Below are 23,641 nucleotides of genomic sequence, written 5' to 3' on the forward strand. Positions count from 1 at the left end.
GAATGGAAGTACTTTGGTGGAGTTGTCTTAGTTTCCTCCTTGTGACAATCTCTATGTTCTCAGGTAGAAATTGAGTTCTCAACTCCTGCTTTATGTCCTCTCATGTGTCCACCTGACACCGAACTTATTGGATCTCCTCTCAATGGGTTCACCACCAAAGTTTTATACCCCCGTTCAGATACATGGTTGCTATTGAAATTTTGGTATCTTTAGAATTAGGCCTTGTAGCTTAAAAATACTGTTATATATCAAATAAGAAATTCTCGAGCTCTTTTGTATCCGTAGCACCTCCATAACAATGAGACTCAAGTGCTCTCAGGTTTTGTAGCAGTGCAACGCGGGTGTTGCTCCCTCCTACATTTAGTGCCCTTGTGAGTGTTGTTACTTTAGAAGTGAGTTCCGCCACGACTTCGTGCAAATGTTGCATGGAGTCTTTAGTATCATCTATCAATCGATCGACTATGGCCTCAACCTTATCGATTCGAGATTTGGCTTCTTCTTGCAAGTTCTCTACCCCAAGAAGTCTTCATTGGCCTTGGTAGAGTTCCTCCAAGCTCTCTTCAAGAATATCCAAGCAGGTTTCCACCACTGTGAGTCTCTCCTTATGGCTTTTCTTCCCAGTTGGTGCTCCAAATTGTGCCTCCTCTGCTTGCGAAGAGTAACCAATTTCTTGCTCATCTTGTTCACTGCCATGATCCTCCAATGCAGCTCCAACGACATGAGAGTAAGTTTGCACTTGCAACCCACCTGCGGTTGCTTGGGGCAAAGGTCCGGCTTGCCCCTCTTTGCTCGATTTGTCATGATACTTGGCCACGGCGAGATTGCGAAGTTGCTTCACTGCATGCTCAAATTGTTTGCCAACTCTGATACCACAATGTCATGGACTTAGCAGGAATTGCCTAAGTCGTGAGGCACACTTGCGGCCAAGACGCGAACTTAGCTTGAGTTGCCTAAGTCATGACGCACCCTTGCGCTAACTTTTCAAACTTAGCTGGGATTGCCTAAGTCTTGAGGCATCCTTGTGACATATGCATCCACAAAGGTTCAGCCTAGTTGCAACCTCATACAGGTCCCGAAGGACCTATAAAATAGAAAGTTGATTATAATGAAAATGAGCGACGGACAAGTCCCGACGTCTCGCGAAGAGGGAAGCTTTACAAGCAATTCAACAAGTACCTTGTGTGCATAGGAGAAAAGAGAGAAAGGAGAAAAACAATGATTTTTGAAGGTAGAACGAATAGTTGCAAGTCCACAAACAACTGCTCACCGGGTGCCGGGTGCGAAGGCAAGTTCCCGTCAAGAAAACGTGCGAACTTGTGAAGATTGTTCAACGCCCGACAATATACCGAAGCCCCATCCAACCTTATGCCACCCAGGAGGTTCTAGGATGTTGAGATGGTTAACGTTTTGTGCGCAGCTATGGCTTACAGAAAATAAGCAGTGGCACATGAAAACGGGGCTATTTTATGCAGTTCAGCCCGGTGCGGCGAGCGGTCGCACTACAGCACTGCAACCCATTCGAACATGTATTTCTACAAGCAAAAACACAAAACTAAGGCAAAACATGTTGCCATGTCTCGGTACGAGCATATAAAAGCGATGAACGGTTCGTTGAACGAAGTTGTTGCGGGTGCGCAACGATCGTTCGTGATAGTGTAGGGCACGCTCATCCTCGACATTACCAGACATGTGTATAGTTCATCGTCTGAGGTGTTGATCGAGAAAGTAGCCAAGTCTTTGGTCTAGGTAGGGATGGCTTGTATTCCTCCTCTCTTTCGTTTGTGCTTCTTCTTCTATCTCTCACTGACTTGCTATGCAGAACCAACACTACAATATGGCACTCATAGACTGAGTGCACGATATTGGTCAGGTAATCAGTGGTCTGGGTGACAAAATCACCGAGCTCCTTGGCCAAATTGAAGAGTTGAAAGTGGGGTCGACGTTAGAGGCCATTACGGTAGCCGAGCAGCGAGCGATCGACCTGGATGGGGAGGTTGCATGGCTAAAGTTGGAGCTCGAGAATGCTGAGCAATAGCAGGTGGGCCTTTGGGAATAGCTGAAGGAGTCTCGCGGGTGGGTTCGCTCGATGGAAGGTGAATTGCTAGACCTGTCCCGAAACCTGGAGGCAGCTCGAGCATCGGCAAGGAAGGCCGATGAGGCTCTCGCAGAGGAGACCCGAGTGGCTCCTGAAAAGAACAAAAAGCTCATAGAAGAATACAAGGAGTCTCATGAGTTTTAGCTTGGCTTGTAGAGGTCAGGGCAAGTTACTTATGTTTTTCCCCAATCTTGCGAGGTGTACATTTTCTCTCGTCTCTTTTGGCGATAAGGGCTTTAATCCAACCCGATAGACTTTTCAGACATAGAACTTCTTCAAATTTGATATGTGCCATGTCCTCGACAATTGCTATCCTTCCTGTGTTGCTAAGTGGTAAGTACCATCCCGGACTACCATTGTTACATGATAAGGGCCTTCCTATCTCGGGGCCAACTTGCCTCAGGAGTAAGTCGGGTCGCTGACCTCGGCCTTCCGTAGGACTAAATCGCCTAGCTTGATTGGCCGAGGGCGCACCCTTTGGTTGTAGAGTCTTGCGACAACCCTTCTATAAGACAGGGCTCGAAGGTGCGCGTCGGCTCTTCGTTCTTCAATGGGATCTAAGCCGGCTCGGAGTCCACTTTCTAACATGACATCATCGAAGTTTTCAACTTGAGGTAGTGGAAAGACTACCTTGGGTGGAAGCACCGCCTCAGTACCGAACGCCAAGCTAAAGGGTGATTCCCTCATGGCGGTCTTTGGTGTTGTTCGGGAGGCCCATAATATGCTTGGGAGTTCATCAACCCAGGTGCCATGAGCTCTTGTGACTCTTCTCTTCAGGCCTTCCAATATCACTATGTTGGGTACTTTGACCAGGCCATTAGTTTGGGGTTAGGCCACCGAGCTAAACCTTAATTGTATCCCATAGCTCGAGCAAAATCTTTTGAACTTTTCATTGTTGAACTATGTGCCATTGTCGGTGGTGATGGCTCTGGGGATGCCGAAATGGGTAATGATATACTTCCATGCAAATCTTTCAACTTGCTTTTCGGCAATGGACACCAGCAACTCAGCCTCCACCCATTTGGTAAAGTAATCCACTCCGACGATGAGGAATTTTCGTTGTCCCGAGGCTAGTGGGAATGGGCCGAGGAGGTCCATCCCCCATTGCGCGAAGGGCCATGCGTTGTCCAGGGGAGTTAGCAGAACTATGGGTTGATGATGTGCTCGGGAATGCTTCTAGCACTACTGGCATCGTTGTATATACGTCGTGGCATCTCGACGCATGGTCGGCCAGTAATAACCTTGTCGGAGGACTTTGAAGGCTAAGGTCCGACCGCTAATGTGCTCCCCATAAATCCCCTCATGGACCTCAGCTCAAACTGTCTGGGCCTCCATAGGATCCAGGCAGCACAAGAGCAGTTGGGTGAACGACCTCCGATAGAGTCATCCGTTCACCTTGCAATACCACACTTGTATGCGTCGGAGTCGTTGAGAGGCCGCTTTGTCGGTCGACAACATCTCGTCCCTTTTGTAGCGGAGGATCTCCTCCACCCAAGTTGGGGTTGTACCAATTGTGGCCACCTCTTCGGTCGTGATGGTTCGATAAGGAAGCTGCTTGACCTCTGGGGGCAGTTCAGTGTTTGCACCTAAAGCGAGTTTTGCCAAGGCATCTACTTGTGCGTTCTACGCCCGTGGCACCCTTGTTATAGCGAAGTGTTGGAAATAGCTAGTGAGTTTCTTTACCTCGGACAAGTATTTTGACATGGTAGCATCCTAAGCATCATAATCTCTATTGATATGACCGACCACCAATTGAGAATCGGTGAAAACCTTGATGTTTTTGACTTGGAGTTCAAGGGCCAACTTAAGTTCGGATAAGAGTGCTTCATACTCAGACTCATTGTTGGTGGCTTTGAATCCAAAGTGGAGTTTACGTCTGAACGATTGGCCATCGAGACCTTTTAGAACAAGGCCAGCCCCGCCCCTTTTGGCATTTGCTGAACCATCCACATGTAGGCCCCACCGTTGCTCGGTATGTCTACAGGTACCACCTTTGAGAGGAATTAATTCTAAGATGAAGTCGATGACAGCCTAAGCTTTGATGGCGGTCCTCGAGACATATTGGATGTCAAATTCTCCCAACTCGACCGACCATTTGAGCATTCATCCGGATATGTCAAACTTGGACAAGATTTGTTGTAGGGGTTGGTCGGTCACTACTCTGAACGGATGGGCCTGGAAATAGGGATGTAGCTTCCGAGCCGTCTAGACGAGCACTAAAGGTAGCTTCTCTACCAGTTGGTATCGCGTCTTGGTGTCGCTGAGGATGTGTCTCACATAGTAGACTGGTTGTTGCACTCCAGAATCTTCTCAAGTCAATACAGAACTAACTACATGCTCAGAGGCCGCGAGGTGGAGACTAAGCGACTCACCCGAGGAGACTGCAACAAGTCGGGGTAGCCAGGCCAAGTGCTCCTTGAGCTACTCAAATGCCTTTTCACATTCCGAGGTCCATCTGAAGTCCTTTGGATTCTTTAGGATCCAGAAGAAGGGGAGGCATTTGTCCCCTGATCGGGAGAGGAACCAGGCCAGGGCAGCAAGTCTCCCAATCAAGCGCTACTCGATGATAGCTTGAACCTTCTTCGGGTTTGCATCTATTCCCCTCCTTTGGATGATAAAGCCGAGGAATTTCCTGAGCTGACTCCGAAGGTGCACTTAGCAGGGTTGAGGTGCATGCTGAACTTTCACAATGTTCTGAATGTTTCAGCGAGATATGCTAGGTGTGTTCGGGTGAACTTGCTTTTTATGATCATGTCGTTGATGTACACCTTCATGTTCCTCCTGATCTAGTGGGTGAACATCTTGTTCATCATTCTCTGGTAGGTTGCCCCGGCATTCTTCAGCCCGAATGACATGACCTTATAAAAGTATACACCTCGGTTTGTGATGAAAGCAGTGTGTTCCTAAACCTCTGGTGCCATCTTGATTTGGTTGTACCCCGAGAATGCATCCAGGAATGAGAGGGGCTCATGCCCCAAAGTCGTATAGACCAACTGGTCGATCCTCGGGAGTGGATAGCAGTCCTTTGGGCATGCTCGATTAAGATCAGTGTAGTCAACACACATTCTCCAACTTCTATTAGGCTTTTTAATGAGAACTACATTCAACAGCCATTGAGGGTATTTTGCTTCGGTGATGAATCCTGCCACCAAAAGTAGCTCTACCTCGTTATCCACCACCCTTTGTCGGTCGAGCACCAGCTTCCGCGAACGCTGCTTTACCGGTCGCGCTTGGGGACTGATATTTTGGTGGTGTTGCATGACCATCCAATCAATCCCGGGAATGTCTACTGACGACCAAGCAAATGATGGGATATAAAGAAAAATAAACTTTTGTATATGAATAAATACTAGCAGGCCATAACATGTAGCGGAATTAAATGGAATCACAATCAAATAGAACACCAAGATTTATGTGGAAAACCCCTCTAATGTGAAGGGCAAAAACCACAGGACAAACTAGAGATAATCCACTATAAGAATAATGAATATACAAATCTCAATCTCTTGCCCAAAATCCTAGCAACAATCACAAGAGAATAACTGGGATACAAGGATCACGTCACTTTGCACAATATCTAAATTCTCCCCAAGTAATCACAGTAAGAATCTACTATAGATCTGATCTAACCTTAGATGAAAACACTGCTAGATGATTGAGAACAGTCTCTCTACGTTGTCCTTGTCTTCTTCCCTTTCTTTCTCTTGTTTTTCTGTCTTGTTCTCCTCATTTTCTTTGAAATCACGTGGCTGTAGTATTCACCACATTGCTGCAGTTTTATGCTCACTTTCTACCTCTAAAACACAGCCACCCGCACTCCCTAATATAATTTAGGGTTAGGTTAAGTGAGGAGGTGAGCTGTGGGCTGATAAAGCCCACCATGGGCTGAATGTGGGCTGTCGGCCCAATAGCAAAGACGTCAGCATTTTTAACTAGTAGGTTGATTAGTTGCTCTCGCTCCTCCTTTGGGAGCTCCAACCTGACCTTGACGACCTTGTATGGTTGGTTGTGGTGTAGCAGGACCTCTTGAGTGTGTTCAGTCGGCTCGGGGTGCTGCGATGGCTTGGTGACGTCCCGAGGGTTGACGATGGAACGTTTATTCTTTGGCTTCTTGGGCAACATGACAATTGCTAGGTAACATTGTCGGGATTCCCGAGGGTCACTCCTTGCTTCCCCGATCCTGGCTCGGATTGGGAATTTTATTGCCTAGTGGTACGTGGAGATGATAGCCCTAAGCTTATTGAGGGTTGGTCGACCCAAAATGGCATTGTACGTTGAGGGGAGCTCCACCACCATGCAGGTCATCATGATCGTCTTGGTCTTCAGCTCTTCCCCCAAGGTGACTGGTAGGATGGTGGTGCCGAGGGATGAAATGGAATCACCTGTAAATACGGTAAGTGCTGATAGCATCGGTGTATGGTCTTCCTTGGTCAAGCCAAGCTTCCGGAAGGCGTTAAGGTAAAGGACGTCAATAGAGCTCCTAGTGTCCACCATGATCCTTTTAACCCAAGCATTGACAATTCTGGCCAAGATCACCAACGCATCGTCATGTTCGGGGTACTCGGTTTCCCTCGCTGGGGAGGTGATTTTCGGCACTTGTGATTGCCTCAGATGCTTTTCCACAATTGCTCGGGCGTAAGCCTTTCATCCCGCCATGCTATCCCCACTTGATGTTAGGTCGCCACTGATCACATCAATCTGCTTCTCGACCGGACCCGAAGGGTGGGGCGATAATTCCCGTGGTCTTCTAACGTAGTGACCCAGGTGTCACTGACGGATGAGCTCCTTGATCTGGTTCTTCAAGTTGCAGCACTCCTTGGTGTCATGTCCGTAGTCGCGATGAAATTGGTAGTACTTTGAGCTATCTCTGAACTCACGTGGGGCCTTCATTGGATTAGGTGCCTTCAAGAGTCTCTTCTCCCTGATTTGTAGGAATATCTCTGTTCTGGAGGAATTTAGAGGTGGGAGAGGGGGCCTCGGGGCAAAGTGTTAGGCTGGTCGATCCTTCTCCTTGGTGGGACCAAGGCTTGCCCTCGGGGCGGTTCCGCTCATGGCCTTTTATGCTCCTCATGCTTTCCCATCATCAGCGCCTCGACAGCTATGTATTAGTTTGCACGTTGAAGCATCTCGAGGATAGTCATTGGCGGTCGCTTGACTGGCAACCAGAAGACTCTGGAAGGCCGAAGTCCCATAAAAAATGCCTACATTATCAAAGAGGGATGAGTGTCAGGTAGCCCCCGGATTTCAGTAGCAAAATGAGTCACGAAATGAGAAAGTGGCTCGTCGTCCTTTTGGTTGAGATCGAGGAGCAAGGTCGTGCTAGTCATAGGTGCCCAGCAAGCCAATCATGTGAGTGATAACATGTGTGACTTGGCATAGAATATTTTTGCTTATTATATTTTGGTGTATATCACTTTATAACTATTGCATATATGCATATATATATTGTGATGTCCTTGGATTTTTGCAATGAGAATCAGATCGTAATGAGATCACGATAATGAGATCGATTCACCTTTAAACACATATCCTAAATAATCCCGATCATAGGTTACTCGAGAGGGACATCATGATAACCGGACAGACTAGTGTGCTGTATACCCGTCCATATGATGGATGTAGCTGGTCTCATAGCTGCTCGTGTAGGGACACTAGGGATACAGTACGGGTGCTCATTGGAGAATGAGTTCATTGATTGATCCGCTTACGGAATGTTAGATGGTTGATGATGTCTTATTGTCAGACAGCGATTTCGTAGTCCTAGTGGTTTATCTGGTCCTTAGACTTTAGACACCAAGAATGTCCTGTATGAGTGCTCCACTCTTAATGGCCGTCAACCTCTTAAGCAGCAAACCCATACCTTTTGTGCTGACACCAATTGTCCTACGCGGCGTCGCACCCGAGCGACGCTGTCCCTGCCTTTGTAAGGTGGAGTCGTACTCGATTGGCGTCGTTTCGTTCTTTGCAAGGATGATGTCGTACTCGAGCGATGCCATTCCACTCTTTGCGGGATAGCATCGTACCCAAGCGATGCTGTCGTCACACCCAAGCGGTGTCGTTCCACTCTTTGCGAGACGGCATCGAACTCGAGTGATGCCATCCCAACTTTTGTAGGGTGGTGTTGTATTAATGTGGTCTACCACATGGACTTCGAAGGTTTTCGTTGGCACTGATGTGGTTGCGGACGCTACCTGCGGGCATGTTATCAAGTTGTGCCTCATCAAGTTGTGCCTTACGTGTGCGATGCATCCGCCGAGCCCCATTCCTTCAAAGATCTGGTGGAAGGCAAGGGCGGCGACCTGGCAGCAGTCGACGAGGGCACCGAAGGCGTCGCGGAGGACGGCCGAAGCACTTGATGGCGCGGCCGCAGGCGGGCTTCCCCTCGAAGAAGAGGACACGACACCCTCACTACCTATCGCCCACCCACGACATTCACGTGGGACCCATACTTACTGGATCCTTTCTCCTCCGAAACGACCTTTGCGTTTTATGCAGATGGAGCCCAGCATCACCGACGATGGCGTCTCAGGAATCGCTAGTCGATAGAAATCAGACGCCGAATAATTACCTAATTATTCAAACTCATTCCAAACTAGATTCGAACATTTCTTTTTATATTTACTTAATAAATATTTGTTTCAATAATAGATACATGTTTAATATTAACCAATATTCTTGTCCTTTTATATAGTTGTATTGGCTAAGTAATTTTTCTTTTTTAAAAAAAAATCTTCGTTCGAAAAAATAATTATCAGTCAACAACAACAAACATATTGAACGTTCCCTCCCCATAAAAGCATTTAGCATTGGGTAAAGTTAACAACCACACAGATTGGCTTCATCCAATCTAAGAGCTTAAGAATCATAAGCCAATTTTAACACCATCAGCATGTATGTACCATTTATAAATAACATTTACCTATACATAATAAAACACTGGCCACATGCTTCACCATCCTATGAATTCTCTCAACTTAGCATTCTTGTACAACAGGAGAATGATCTCATTCGCATACAATTGGTATCTTGAACCTGTCTCGTACGATATTGGTTTATGAGCTGTGAGATTTGTCCCTTTTCATTGACCCCGAAGATGATGGTTCGCCTGTCGAGGAGGGGGAATCTGGCAATGGCTCTTTCTTTAATGATGTTGGCATTCCTGAAAGTTCCTGAGATAAGTGTCACACTTGATAAGTGAGCGTACATTTGAGAAATAAGAAAGGAAAAGGAATAATGTAATCAGATAAGAACTTCCGCAGTGACCGTATATATGCATTTACTCGTACAATGAATGAATGATAAATAACTCTTTGAAGGCCAACCTTTGGCAAAACTTTTGTTTTCTTGCAAGCTAAAGCCTGCAGCTTTTATAAATCATAAATAATGGCTACATTTATATTATGGGACAGGTACTTAAGCAAAGATAGAGGTATCCAAATTAGTGGGCTTCATATATATAGTGAAATTCACAATGTAATCCATAATGTTAGACAATAAAGGATGGAGAATAAAAGGGAAATACCAAAAATTTGGAAATGGAGAGAAGGATTTTAGAAATAAAAGGAAAACAATCACAAAATTTTGAGTGAGCTACAATGGCAAGTTTACTTTCTATAGACGTGGGTTTAAGAAATGGAATGTTTGCCTTTATTTGTTCAGCACAAATACTATGAATATCAGAGTGTGGAATCTAAAAATAAACCATAAACCACATTTGGATGGGAGAAAACTCACAACAAAATGGTAATAGACAATGCAAATTTGAATGCAGAAAACACATAAGCTTGTGTCGAAAAGAACATTTACATGTCCATATCATAAAACCACTCAATACACAATCAGCTGGGCCAGTCTACATGTGTGCCATTCTTGAACAAAAAACTCCTAAAATTTCGGTAGCTGTCTAAGGTGGGAGGATATTTTAAGAATGATTCGAACTTGTGGACAAAACTGCGGTAGTTGCTAGCTAGATAAGATTACAGAAAAACACTAATCTTTCAGCATAGGCATAAAACTAAGTCAAGAAGGTGGTTATAACAAGTAACTTAATGCATTGTCAGTATTATTCAGCATAATGTATAAGTTCTCTTTACTGATTGTTTGACCTGAAGGAAAGAGACATGTAGAGCAATTCAAACAGCACCAACCAGCAATATAGATGCCCTTGTGATAATCATTTTCAGGATAATGGCTAAATGGCCTCCTTTAAAAGATTTTGTTCAAACCTTAATAATTCTCAAATAAAGCTTCATATCTACTTTTGTAATTTGTTTTCACACTGCATTGAGTTGGAATCTTAACATATCAGGATAAACATGAAACCTGATCACATTTGGTCAAGATCAGGATGACTAACTCATAAAAGATAGATGTGTGAATGCAAAAAGATGGTTATCAGAGAAGAGTAATAACTGAGAATGAAATGTAAGCCTAAACTAGAATAATGGGCGGAAGGTCCTACATTTTAAGGAAACAAGGCTCCCTCTACAATCACATAGAAAGAAATGTATACTTCACCACATTCATTGTTTTGGATTTCTTGATTGCCATTTTTCCAGAAACCATTCTAATCATCATATAGAAAGAAATGGATACTCCACATTCATTGTATTGGATTTCTTGATTGCCATTTTTACAGAAACCATTCTAATCCTGGCTTGGGGAGATAACTAGAGACCAGAGCATCTAGATAATGACAAGCCTGTCATCCCACACAGTGAAGCCTACTGAATTTAACGGTTAAAAGAAGAGAGTAGATATCACAGAAACAATAGAGATATCAATACTTTGAAGCATGTGACTCATCTTACTCCATAAACTTCTATTATTCTTATAAAAGCATGTTCTCCTTGGGAAAGCAATATATGTACTTGTAAACAAGCAACTCTCAATGACATTTGGGATTGGGTCTATTAAACCATAAGGCTTACCGATTTAGTTGCAGTAATTTGATGCCACTAATGAAGAAAAGATTTGGAAAAGAGAAATGAAACGTGGAAAAGTGTACCTTCATTAAGTGCAATCTGAGATCAGTTGGCCGAACTCCCTCCCCAATACACACCATAACAAATTGAGAATACTGGTACAAAACATCAGCAGCAGCTTGCTTTTGTTGTTCAGTCTATATTTACACAATAGAATGGTTAAAATCAACTAATAGTAACAGCTTAGGCTATTAAGACATGAGCATACAACAGATTCTATGCACAATGAAACAAAAGAGTACATTTATATACCATATATCAGTGACCATCCTGCAATACGTTGTAGGACCACTAAGATCATTCCAACACTTCAGTGATCCCCATTCTTTACTTACGTAATGCATTAATTAATTCTCTAGCCAAGTTGGATTTTTTCTTACTAATAGAAACGTTTGTGACAAAAAATAAACCATTTATTTGAGTAAGAATACTTGTGTGGTCATTGTAATCCCAATAAGAATATTACTAAATGTTGAATAGGCCACCTTTTCATGATACAAGAAAAAAGGGATCCAGACAGTGGAATTTTATTTTAAATCCAAGCATCAGCATCCACACAATGATTCATGTCAGATATGAACTGGTGTTGACTTTCGACAATCGGTGCATACGACACCAAGATATCAATTAGGTGTCAAGTTCCAACAATAATTATCATCCTATTACAACGATGTAAGAAGTTGAATATTTTAGATTTCTTAGGCTTCTTGATAAGAATAATTTATAAACAACTATAATTAACAAATTTATGACATAAGAGTTATATATGATTTGGCCAAAGTTATTTGCCTCCTGGGCATCCTTGTTTCTCCTCTTTGTTTTCTCAATAATGGACTCTTCAACATGCATTGAGACCACTGTTTTTTTCAATTTTCATGTAACACTCTGACACATTAATTCAACTTCTTTATTCAACATAAGAGGCCTCTTTGGATAATAATCTCACACAGATAAATATAAACAAGGCACAAGACCTGCTACAAAAAATGCTCATAAGAAGTGTTGATGCATGTCCTTTTCAAGCCGAAAGAGCCAAATAACACTATAAGGCAAATGAGCGTATCCAAATAAAATTTTGGAAAGGACACAAAGGTAGACTAAATAAAGAATTTTCATATGCACCACAAATTATAAGCATTTAAAAACCACTAGAGTTACTCTGACATTTTCTTTGAACATTGTTGACATTGTTATGCTCATGATGCCTAAATCACTCTTCTATAGACAAGACAGTCAATATAGACAGCCATGAAAGAGAGAAGAGTATCACAAAATCAGCATTTCAAAAAGATTTTCTTTTCTTTCTGTACAAATGCTAAGTGGTGAAGGCGGAATTTGATCTGAGGGCCTTGTTTTTAGATAGTCAATGTCTTTTAAACTAGCTAACATATTCAAAGAAATTTTACATATATATATATATATATATATTGTTCATCTAAATCGTGAATGTTATCAAATAATTTTTGCTTTCAAAGCTGAAAGTCGTGGAATATGCCTTTGACACCGATATGACAGCAGAGTAACATCAACGGATCTCTTGATATAATTTGAATAATTATCAAAGGCCTATTGCATTAAGCATAAAAAATAAGCTTCCGAGTATAACGAATTGACACAAATTACATGGCGTACACGGGCGAAAATAGAATTCGACAAAAAAACTCCACTTTCGTATCTAGGGTTTCACGAACCACCCTTTCGATCGCAACCAAAAAAGCCCTCCAAAGACGAAATAGAAACGCATGTTTCAACCCGATCCTTCAGCTAATATTATAGCCATACACAGAACAAGGATCATGAAACATTACCTCGTAATCATCCTCCACGATCGCCCTCGGCGTCCGCCCCATCTCTCCACTCCCTCTCCTCGATCTCAAGCGCAAAGATGCAAACCTGAAAAGAACAAGAACCGTCGCTCCCCAAACCCCCTTTCTTCGCCGCCGCTCGACCCTGTTAAGCTACACGTTCGTTCAATTATACCCCCCGACCCAACGCACGACGGTGTCAAATACCTCTTCCGCACGTCACCGAAAGGCTTCGCCGCACGGTGGAAACGTGGCAGTAGATGAATGGTTTCGTAAAGAGCGCAGGTTAAGCTAAACCTGGACGCGAGAAGCACGACAACGAGGTCTAGGTATATCGGGTCGGATCCACTAATGTTCGATGCTAATAACTTATTGGGGATCCATCCCGGATCGGATCGGGTTCTTAAGTGCAATCCTGTGTTACCCACTTTGCGGGGCGTTCCGTATTTGGTGACTGGATCCGGCCCAATAAGAGGAGACCCACGCGCCATTTCAAAAAAATAAAAATTAGGTTTTTGCCATCCCGCCTCTATTCCTACCCAAAACACCTCTATAGATCCCCCACCGATCGCTATTCGAAGCTTCTCCGTTCCTTCCTCCCTCTCGTAAGCGCACGGTGACGACGGAGTGAGCGAGAGCGAGGCAACGGTCTTGGGCAGATCCTAACTCCACTCTTTCTCTTTCTTCGGAAGGCGACGCATCTTTGTTCCCTCATTTCCTATCTTAGGTCTCTCTCTCTCCGATCCCTGATGCATGCTTTCCTAATCGATCATCCAGGTCGGTCAGATTACCTAATATTTGACTTCGTCACCTCGATCCCTATGATATTGTGTCTACTTTACTGTCAGTCGATCATGTAGGCTCTGTATAATTTGTCCGTCATCGGTGGCTTTTTTCTGGTATTTTCTCATTGAACTAAATATTTGTACTTATTATAGGCATATGCTTGTGGTGATTTGATCTTTTGGTTGTTTTAAGTTGGGATTTAGGGTTAGGGTTAGGGTTCAGGGTTTACATTTTAATCTTCTATGCGGGAGCTACATTTTATTTGAAAATTTTGGTCTGGGTGAATTTTTTTTCCTTTTCTTTCGGTGCATATAGGGTTTTGCTGGCACAATTATAGGAATTATTTTTAAGTTGGTTTTATGGGTATCAAAGTTTGTTAAGCTCATGTCTTAATGTGGATATTTTCCTGGAGTTTTTGTTTGGTTAATTGTTTGTTTGATTGATAAGTGATATTGTGCTTATGTCTCTAAATACTAATAGACGAGGAACTTAATTTTCTCAGTAACACCAGATCTTTTGAGTCCTTGACAATGCAATTTGTAGAAATGATTCCTATTATGGCATGCAGACTGGCAGAATTTTGGTTAGGAGAATTGTGTATATAATTGGTAGTTCAAGTAAGGTTCTGTAACTTTGTTAAACATGCAAGTGGGAAATATGACATAATGGGCTGTTATAAGTTAATATAATTGGGTGTGTATTCTGGTAATCGAATTATTTGAGCCTTTATCAGGTGATTGTTGCCCTTTAGTCTGTGGTTAAGTCCTTGATGAAGTTGCTTGGTTTTGCTAATTTTATATTTTATCTGTTGGCTTCCATATTGTTCTCTAGTGCCATAAACGTGGTGATGGAGATCACCCAGGTCCTGTTGTCTGCTCAATCTTCTGATGGGCAGATTCGAACTGTTGCTGAAGCAAACCTTAAGCAGTTTCAGGAACAAAATCTCCCTCGTTTTCTACTTTCTTTATCTGTTGAGCTATCAAGTGAACAAAAGCCTCCTGAGTCTCGGAGACTTGCTGGTATCATACTTAAGAATTCCCTAGATGCAAAGGATGCAGTACGGAAGGAAGAACTGACTCAGAAGTGGGTCAGTGTGGATGCATCTATCAAAGCGAAAATCAAGGAATCCTTGTTGCAGACTCTTGGATCATCAGTATCTGAAGCACGTCACACATCATCCCAAGTCATTGCCAAGGTTGCATCCATCGAGATACCACGGTGTGAATGGCTGGACCTTATAGGGCGGTTGCTAAAAAACATGACTCAGCCAGATGCCCCTGCTCCTTTGAAGCAAGCAACCCTGGAGGCACTGGGGTATGTTTGTGAGGAGGTATGTCCTCAGGACTTGGAGCAGGATCAAGTAAATGCTGTTCTAACTGCTGTCGTTCAGGGCATGAACCAGATGGAACATAGTTCTGAAGTTCGCCTTGCAGCTGTGAAGGCACTTTATAATGCTCTAGATTTTGCTCAGACTAACTTTGAGAATGAGGTAGAGAGGAACTTCATCATGAAAATTGTCTGTGAGACTGCTATGTCAAAAGAGTTGGAGATCAGACAAGCGGCACTTGAGTGTCTTGTTTCTGTAGCCTCTACATATTATGAGTATCTTGAGCCTTACATGGAAAGCCTCTTTGATTTGACTGCAAATGCAGTGAGAGTAGATGAGGAGCCTGTTGCTCTTCAAGCCATTGAGTTTTGGAGCTCTATATGTGATGAAGAGATTCAAATTCAAGAGGAAATTGGGGAAGATGGTGGGAGCTCTTCTCCCCATTCTAATTTTATAAAACAAGCACTTCCTGTGCTGGTGCCATTGATGTTAGAAACATTGCTGAAGCAAGAGGATCAGGATCAGGACCAGGAAGATGGTGTTTGGAATCTGTCTATGGCGGGTGGGACCTGCCTTGGACTTGTCGCAAGAACCGTTGGGGATGCAATTGTGCCCCTTGTGATGCCATTTGTGGAGAATAATGTAACAAAGAGTGACTGGCGAAGTCATGAGGCAGCTACTTTTGCATTCGGGTTAATTCTTGAAGGTCCATCCATTGAAAAGCTTGCACCACTTGTTCATGCTGGACTTGAGTTCCTGTTGAATGCAATGAATCACCAAAATAGTCATGTCAAGGACACAACAGCATGGACCCTTGGTAGGATCTTTGAGTTTCTGCATTCTGCAAGTAGTGAATATCCAATTTTGACTACCACAAACCTTCCTCGAATCGTGTCTGTATTACTGGAAAGTATCAGAGATGCTCCAAATGTGGCTGAGAAAGTTTGTGGAGCCATTTATTTCCTTGTCCAGGGCTATGAGGATGACGGTTCCAATTCATCAATGCTCACGCCTTATCTTGGTGATATTGTTTCAGCTCTCCTCTCTACAGCTGATCGTACCGACACAAACAATGTGAGGCTTCGTTCATCTGCATATGAAACACTGAATGAGATAGTTCGACGTAGCAGTATACCTGAAACTTCAAACATGATTGCCCATCTACTCCATGAAATCATGACTAGATTGAGCAAGACTCTGGAGCTCCAGATCGTCTCTTCGGTGGACAGGGAAAAGCAGAGTGATCTGCAAGCCCTGCTATGTGGTGTTATTCAAGTAATATTACAGAAATTGAGTTACTCAAATGAGACAAAGTCTATAATTTTTCAGTCTGCTGATCAGATGATGATCCTGTTTCTACAAGTTTTTGCTTGCCGCAGTTCTACCGTGCACGAAGAAGCAATGCTTGCAATTGGAGCCCTTGCTTATGCCACAGGCCCTGAATTTGCAAAGTGCATGCAAGAGTTCTACAAGTATCTGGAGATGGGTTTGCAGAACTTTGAGGAATATCAGGTCTGCTCTATATCTGTTGGCGTGGTTGGTGATATCTGTCGTGCATTAGATGAAAAGGTTCTTCCATTTTGTGATGGTATCATGAGTCAACTTCTAAAAGACCTCTCCAGTCCTATGCTTCATCGGTCTGTAAAGCCTCCTATATTTTCATGCTTTGGAGATATTGCTCTTGCAATCAGTGAGCATTTTGAAAAGTACATTCCTTTTGTGATACCGATGCTGCAAGGAGCTGCAGAACTCTGCTATCAACTTGATGTAAACGATGATGATATGCAAGAATATGGTAATCAGCTTAGACAGGGTATTTTTGAGGCTTACTCTGGCATACTTCAGGGGTTTAAAAGTTCCAAGTCAGCTCTGATGTTTCCTTACGCAAGTCCTCTTCTGAAGTTCATAGAAGCTGTTGTTATGGATAAGAATAGGTGCGTAATAGAATACCCTAGTTTAATTTCTATCCATACTTTCATGACATGTACAAATGGTGTTCTGTGTGGTCACTTTCCAGGGATGAAGAGGTAACTAAAGCTGCCGTCGCAGTGATGGGAGATCTTGCAGACACTCTTGGTCCAAACACAAAGGTCCTATTTAAGGATGTTACCTTCCATATGGACTTATTTGGGGAGTGTTTTCGATCAGACAATGACCAGTTGAAGGAGACTGCCACTTGGGCTCAAGGAATGATTCGACGAGTATTAGTTTCTTAAGTGGATATATCTTTCAACAGTCTAACCAAGGTTTCTTTGTCAGGTTAACAAGGTAAGGTTTCTGCATGGTCTTCTGTAGTGTACCAAAGTTTCTGTTCTTGTGTTATTTCTTCTGTTTCTGTGTTCTTACTGGCAATGTTTTTCCACCATAGACCAGGTGGTACATGTGGTATTTGGTTCACGATCCACTAGTTTGTGGTCACAAATTTCCTGCTCAATCAATTTCTTTGCTTCTTTTTTGATGCTCAAAATTTTAATGGCTTATTCACAGTTTAGATCAGGTTGCTATCTCAGATGTCAGATTGAAAGGTAGATTGACAATCTTAAGTGAGATTTAGACTTTATGTTAGTCCCAGAAAAGATTATATGTATTAGAGTGTTTTTATGCCTAAAGAATGTGATTGTGGATTTAATTGGGTAAAATCAACACAATTATGTTGTTTTTATTTTTTGTTTTCCAAATTGTGCATTCATTAAACATGGCCAAATGTTAAAATTAAAAGATCTTGAACCACCCACTGGTTTGTGGAAGATAAAAAGAAAGGGTAGGTGGGAGTCTCAAAAACAATAGAAGGATATTGAATCTATCTTTTCTTTCTTTAATTTTGATTAGTATGATATAATGGTATAGATTATTATACCTAGTGAAGTCAGAAATTAAACAAAATTATTTTAAACACCCAAAGATTTGATTTTATTTTTCTTTTTTTCCTGGTCCTCGAGGCTAAGGTGAACAAGCATTTTATATGTTAGGATGATGATCGTAAGTCAATTATTAGAGTTATCCATGCTTAGTATTTAAACGAGACAGTTGTTTTTTGGGTTCGAACATTTTGACGTGCAGCTCCATCAAACCCGAATGGGGACGTCTCTCTAAAGCACACTGAATAATAATCGCACCCTTTAGTTCCAAATGTTTCAATAGATAGATGGATAGAGCATTGGTTGTCTTTATGTTTGCTGAGAATGGTGGGTGATTGATACATTAGGTCCAGCTTTGGGTCTTCCTCAGAGTTGATATAGTCAAGCTCTCTTTGTTCTTTTGTGAGGGCCCTACTGTGGGTTAGGCGTCGTATGTCACCACATAAATGGCACCTACCTTATCACCACAACAACTTGGTGATACATGAAACATGAGGTCGTGCCATAGTTAGCAATTTTTTCTCTCTCTCGCTCTCTCTGTGTTAGTTTGTCTTTTGGACTTGCGTGACAGCCTCGATGACACAAGGAATCGCTTGATGGCAACCATACATCCAATGGGGAAGGAGAAATTTTTAGTCATATGTTTGAGTTTTGGTGCAAAGAAGCATTGGATTCTTTTGCCCCTCCCTCCTTCCAAAATGGTACGAAAATTACAATCATTTCAGCTTAATTTAATTGATTGATCGAGTGGATGATGTAGTCATCCTTGGCAGACAACTCCTAGTGGGCCTATTAATTTATATTTTAATGGAAAGAACATAAACCATGATTGACCTATTTTTTTTAGTTTTAGTATAAAAAATTAAACATCGTGTCTTAAGAACGATCATTGAGATGGATGCTTCTTAGAGATATTTTTTCTCAAAACAAATCACTCCTCAAGTGTCATTTGTAAAACTAGCTAGCGTACAAGTATATCTCAAACTCATTTCTTTAAAACGATTAAGGATAATTTTTTTCACAACAAATCGTTTCACAAGTGTTATCTATAAAACTAACATACAAGTGTGTCCCTAATGAATGCTTCTCGGGGATAATTTTTCTCAAAACAAATTATGTGTCCGATACATCTACTTTGATACACAAGTCGAGTCTTATACGAAAGTTGAAAATTATGGTTTCGATCCTAAAGTAACTGAATAAGAAATATTTCAGTGAATATATTACTCCTTAATTCATGTTGATGTGATGAGTTTGAGTTTGGTTAAGTGGGCTTTGCGTGTGACGAGTCGCAGCAGTTGATCCGAAATATTAACCATATCACCTACATATCATATGCTTGCCACTAAAAATAAGTTTATCATGTCGTACGAGGAAGATTATTTGTTTACTAATACTTGAGATCTTCCTTTTCTTATCCTTCCTACTACTAGGATGTAGGATGTAAGATGTACACATGCAATGCAATCGTGACTCCATCAAATACTTTTTTGGATTAAGTTTGCTTGGGTTGTTTCTAGTGATTGATGGATTGTTTGTTGTCCTCTGATTGCCTCTTAGTGGATTAGAATATGTTTCTCTACATGTTGTTTAGATCAGCTTTTGCTCTCCACTAATGCATGGTTGGAGGCCAGATAAAAAAGAAAACATAAATAGGGAGTGAAGACCTCGAGCATATATGTTGACAAGCATGAAACGAGACAACAACACTCATTCTCTAGTCCCATAATTGAGCATGAAAAGTATGTTGTAATTTGCATCTTATTAATCCTAAGTTTAGTCCAACATGCAAAAGTGGATAAGAATTTAAATCCACAGTATATATAAAGAAAAAAACACTCGACATTAGTGTTAATTGGCCGCAGTTCGTATGGAGATGAGATGACAGGGAAAGTTGACTTTCTCTTCAGGTGTCAGATTAGATTTTGGATCACGAATTTTCCAGCTACTGGAGCTTAACCTGGAGAAGCAAATCCTTACTGCTGAAACACAAAGGTTCCTTCTCCACCCACCGAATCCATTATGTTCTTAGTCTTCACTCTCTACAGGCCTTGTTTTATGTGATCGGAGGAGATGGTGCCGCTGCTCCCATTATTCCCACACTCGCAGTCATCATAGAGGACCCATCCCTACTCCTCACTCGTGGGTTCACAGTCTATCAAATGGCCAAATTTGTCAGAATATGTATGTTGTGCCATTCACATAAGCTACATAGGGTACCATCTTCATCATCCCTCTTTGGATGTTTGTCACAGTAATCTGCTTAGATCTTGTCGTAATATTGCGTTAGTGGTGACAGTGTTTCCCGCACATCCGTCAGATGACCATACGAACACTTCAGATTCCTTCATCAATATATATTCATCCATTAGCAGCACTACCACTTTTGACGTCCGATCTCAACCCGCCCTTTCTCTCCCTTTCCTGCCAACTGCAAAGCTTCCTGACAAAGATAAAGAAGCTGTGTTCGGAGAGGAATCAAAGGGTTGTAAGAGAACAGACTTCAACCAAAGCAAAACCCTTGCACACCAAAACCACTAGGGCAGACACAGGAGACCCAAGGAAAGCAATGGATACTGACCCGGCCGCATCGTCTGTCGCCGGTGATCCATCTCCGCCACCCCCACCACCACCTCCTCAGCAGCAGCAGCCACCGAGTCGGTACGAGTCGCAGAAGCGGCGGGACTGGAACACGTTCCTGCAGTACCTGAGGAGCCACAGGCCGCCGCTGAGCCTGGCGGGCTGCAGCGGGGCTCACGTGATCGAGTTCTTGAAGTACCTGGACCAGTTCGGGAAGACGAAGGTGCACGCGCCCGGATGCACCTTCTTCGGCCACCCGAACCCGCCGGCGCCGTGCGTGTGCCCGCTGAAGCAGGCCTGGGGCTCGCTCGACGCACTCATCGGGCGCCTCCGGGCCGCCTACGAGGAGAACGACGGCCGCCAGGACTCCAACCCCTTCGGCGCGAGGCCCGTCGGTGTCTACCTTCGGCAGGTGAAGGAGAATCAGGCCAAAGCTCGCGGCATCCCTTACGAGAAGAAGAAGAAGAAGCGGAAGCGCTTCCAGGACACGGAAACCCCCAGCGAAGGGATATCGGTTGGCGGAGCCGGAGCGGAGGCTTCGCTGTCCGCAGCCGTTGCTGTTTCCGGTGCGAGTGCAACTGGCACTAGTACTGTGGCTGAGGCTTTTAGCACTTCAACGGCAGTCGGAGACGGATCGCTTGCGTCGCCGGCGGGCTCATCAGCTCCTTAAGTAGCTCATTTCTTTTCTTCTTGCTGCTATTTGTCGAGGAAGGATACAGGAGATCGTACAGACAAAGTTCTTGGCTAATTCTTCATATTTCCGAGACCAATTCGGCATGTTTTGATCTTTTGATCCTTCCTTTCTCTTTCTCTGCCGCTTTTCTTCTGATTGAATTGGTGCACAGCATCGACAATTGTAATCTCTTTGTTCCCTATCCGTATGAAGCCGACAATTCTATTACTTATGTGTGTTGGCGACGGCAAGTAGTGGGTGTTCATCTGATGAAAGCAGAAAACTTACCAACAGCAGTATGATTATTCTTCTGATGTCTCCTTATTTTGCTGCTATTTAATTATCAGCTTCATCAGAAGGCTGCTGTATTCTCTCTACCTGTGAGCTTTGATTCCTTCTCTCCTTCCAACATTGGCTTGCGAGGGCCAAACTGAGGAACTCGAACCCTACTCGCCTCCATGTTTGAAAGAGGACACTGTTTAGACTCAATGGAAGTGAGACTTCCACAGAAATTGTTGCCTTATTTTATGATTCATATGCTGTTGAATCGGACTCATATCTCCTGCACAGTTACATCGAGGGTCGCATACATAACCTTACGGCATCTCATAAATCTCGTATGCCTCTTTGCTATCATGAGCATAAATCAATCAATACTACATTTGTCATATCTTGATCAAAGGTGGATGAGAGTGTCCACTCGGCTTTTTCTACACAGGGAGCCGCCGCAGAGAATGACAAATGGTACCTAAGTTTCCCTGTCAGCTTGTGTTATCAACCGTTGTATCCTCACTCGATCGTCTTTCTATCGCTGTTGTCAAGCTTCTTCTGCATGCAATGTTATCGTGGGTGAGAAGAGAGAAAGAGGGAGGATCTACTTCGCTGCAAGCCGAACTCATAGTTACTGTACACTAAAGGGAAGCAGCAGCAGCAGCAGCAGCAGCGGCAGAAGAGATTCTTGTACGGCCCGTTGGAGAAGCCGACTTTTGTTGCAGTGAGAAGTTTGAACGACTGAAAAGCTTGCAGGTGGACGCTCGAGTGCGCTCCATTATTTTAAGAGGGAGATGGAGGGATGAAAGGGAAAGGCACGGCAAGCAAAAGTGATGAGGAACTCGTCGTCATCTGTGATCTAAATGAATATATTCCTTAAATAGCCCGAACTACAACTGCGTTCATCACTTGACGACGTACTGCTCCAGTTGCCATTTTTCGTTCCTTCTTTTCTCTTGATATGATCTAATTGGATTACCATTCACCGAACTGTAGCAGCAGATCGGATGTGGTCGTCTCTTCTTTCTTGCTTTCTTTCAAGATCAAGACAGCATAAGATAAAAAGCTGGAATTCTGCTTTGGAGCTCCATAATTGTTGCGGGGTAACACTTTCAGTAGGAAAAGAGATAAAAAAGGAGAAGACGACAGCCAAATTTAAATGTTGAGAGTTCAGCAAGTCTTGCCATCCGACAATTAATTCTTGTATCATCATTTCAACTCTTTCTTTCTTTTTGGGTTATTTCTTTAATTGCCAAATGATCTATTTTAGTCCAAAACACAATTTAACACCACAATTTCTCGTCCGCGAATACTTTTTTTATAGTCCTAACTCTAGTTCAAAATGGATAATTTCGGTTTTATCGAATTTAAAATTACAATTAAACCGGTTCTAGGTGATTCTAGTTCCCATATGATTTTTGTTTCGAAACTTTTTATTTTAACCCTCCAATTGGTTCTTTGCTAAGTTGTTTGAAGGACAAATTCATTAGTCGGAGAACATTTAATTATTTATATTTTTTTTATTTTTTTGGTTGGATCTAAATCGAATCAAACAATCGATTTCGATTTCGGTTTCGTACCGAAACTAAACCATTAGAACTCGATTGGATGTTGCGAGTGATAAATTATAAATTATCTTATGCTATGAATTTAATAGCAAATTGTTATGTTGGTAGAGATCAAGATTACCATTAGGCACAATAATTAAATTTATAGTTAAAATAGTACATCTATCTAATCCAAAAAACCAATACTTTTTATCTTTAATATATGTACGATTCAATCGACAGAATAATCGATTCATTTATTTGATAGGTATAAAATTAAACCATCCAAAATTTTCAAGTCTAGATGAATAGTAATAATTCATTTTCTTCAACTTTTGATATAAAACTAAATTGGGGATCGGTATATACGGGAAAACGCAGTTTTGTGGTAATGTCATGGGAAGACTATATATGTAGTTGAGAGCTGCATCAACGAGTGCCCCATTAGAGAGCCAGCAACTGGCCATCGGTGGCTCATCATGTTCTCCGGTACAAAGGTCTTTTGGTTGTGTGTTTTCCTGCCTGCCGTGCAGCGGTGAGCCTACAAGGTATCATCATTTTGATGGAAACACCTTGGAATAGTGGAGCAAGGACCGGTGGCATGCATCAACGTCGGGCACGTACATGGTGGCATGATGGCTGACAGGGAGAAGTGACCAAGGAGCAGCAGCAACGCTTACTCCTGCCACTTCTCTCTCCTCAGTATCGTCAGTCTC

General features: G+C 42.8%; 3 protein-coding genes across 5 annotated transcripts; 2 read left to right on the forward strand and 1 right to left on the reverse strand.

Annotated features, from left to right (window-relative positions):
• Nucleotides 1–8,868: 8,868 nt before the first annotated feature.
• On the reverse strand, nt 8,869–13,047 carry LOC135625887 (uncharacterized). Its single transcript, XM_065131010.1, has 3 exons — nt 12,888–13,047; nt 11,103–11,216; nt 8,869–9,264 (listed from the first exon to the last, which is right to left on the reverse strand). Exons 1-3 carry the CDS (start codon nt 12,927–12,929, stop codon nt 9,148–9,150), a joined length of 273 nt encoding a protein of 90 aa, XP_064987082.1. The 5' UTR covers nt 12,930–13,047; the 3' UTR covers nt 8,869–9,147.
• Nucleotides 13,048–13,423: 376 nt separating this feature from the next.
• LOC103999607 (importin subunit beta-1-like) lies at nt 13,424–17,447 on the forward strand. 3 transcript variants are annotated; one of them, XM_009421398.3, is made up of 3 exons: nt 13,424–13,661; nt 14,502–16,931; nt 17,015–17,447. In XM_009421398.3, the coding sequence occupies exons 2-3, from the start codon at nt 14,518–14,520 to the stop codon at nt 17,211–17,213; spliced, it is 2,613 nt and encodes an 870-aa protein (XP_009419673.2). In that variant the 5' UTR covers nt 13,424–13,661; nt 14,502–14,517; the 3' UTR covers nt 17,214–17,447. The 3 variants fall into 3 exon arrangements, with proteins under 3 accessions (XP_009419673.2, XP_009419674.2, XP_018674375.2); XM_009421399.3 differs by having other exon boundaries at nt 13,424–13,611; XM_018818830.2 differs by having other exon boundaries at nt 13,424–16,931.
• Nucleotides 17,448–19,789: 2,342 nt separating this feature from the next.
• On the forward strand, nt 19,790–21,336 carry LOC135624225 (protein LIGHT-DEPENDENT SHORT HYPOCOTYLS 5-like). Its single transcript, XM_065127644.1, has one exon. It carries the CDS (start codon nt 20,176–20,178, stop codon nt 21,103–21,105), a length of 930 nt encoding a protein of 309 aa, XP_064983716.1. The 5' UTR covers nt 19,790–20,175; the 3' UTR covers nt 21,106–21,336.
• The last annotated feature ends 2,305 nt before the right edge of the window (nt 21,337–23,641 follow it).

Source organism: Musa acuminata, chromosome BXJ2-10, assembly GCF_036884655.1.
Source record: "Musa acuminata AAA Group cultivar baxijiao chromosome BXJ2-10, Cavendish_Baxijiao_AAA, whole genome shotgun sequence".
Lineage (NCBI taxonomy): Eukaryota > Viridiplantae > Streptophyta > Magnoliopsida > Zingiberales > Musaceae > Musa > Musa acuminata.

Bases quoted from the DNA above. Each gene is read 5' to 3' on its own strand.
- LOC135625887 (XM_065131010.1), bottom strand. From the start codon at position 12,929: ATGGGGCGGACGCCGAGGGCGATCGTGGAGGATGATTACGAG. The intron at 11,217-12,887 runs GTAATGTTTCAT...GTGTAAATATAG, and splicing joins TCGTGGAGGATGATTACGAG to ACTGAACAACAAAAGCAAGC. The intron at 9,265-11,102 runs GTACACTTTTCC...CACTTATCTCAG, and splicing joins TCAGATTGCACTTAATGAAG to GAACTTTCAGGAATGCCAAC.
- LOC103999607 (XM_018818830.2), top strand. From the start codon at position 14,440: ATGAAGTTGCTTGGTTTTGCTAATTTTATATTTTATCTGTTGGCTTCC. The intron at 16,932-17,014 runs GTGCGTAATAGA...GTCACTTTCCAG, and splicing joins GTTGTTATGGATAAGAATAG to GGATGAAGAGGTAACTAAAG.
- LOC135624225 (XM_065127644.1), top strand. From the start codon at position 20,176: ATGACCATACGAACACTTCAGATTCCTTCATCAATATATATTCATCCA.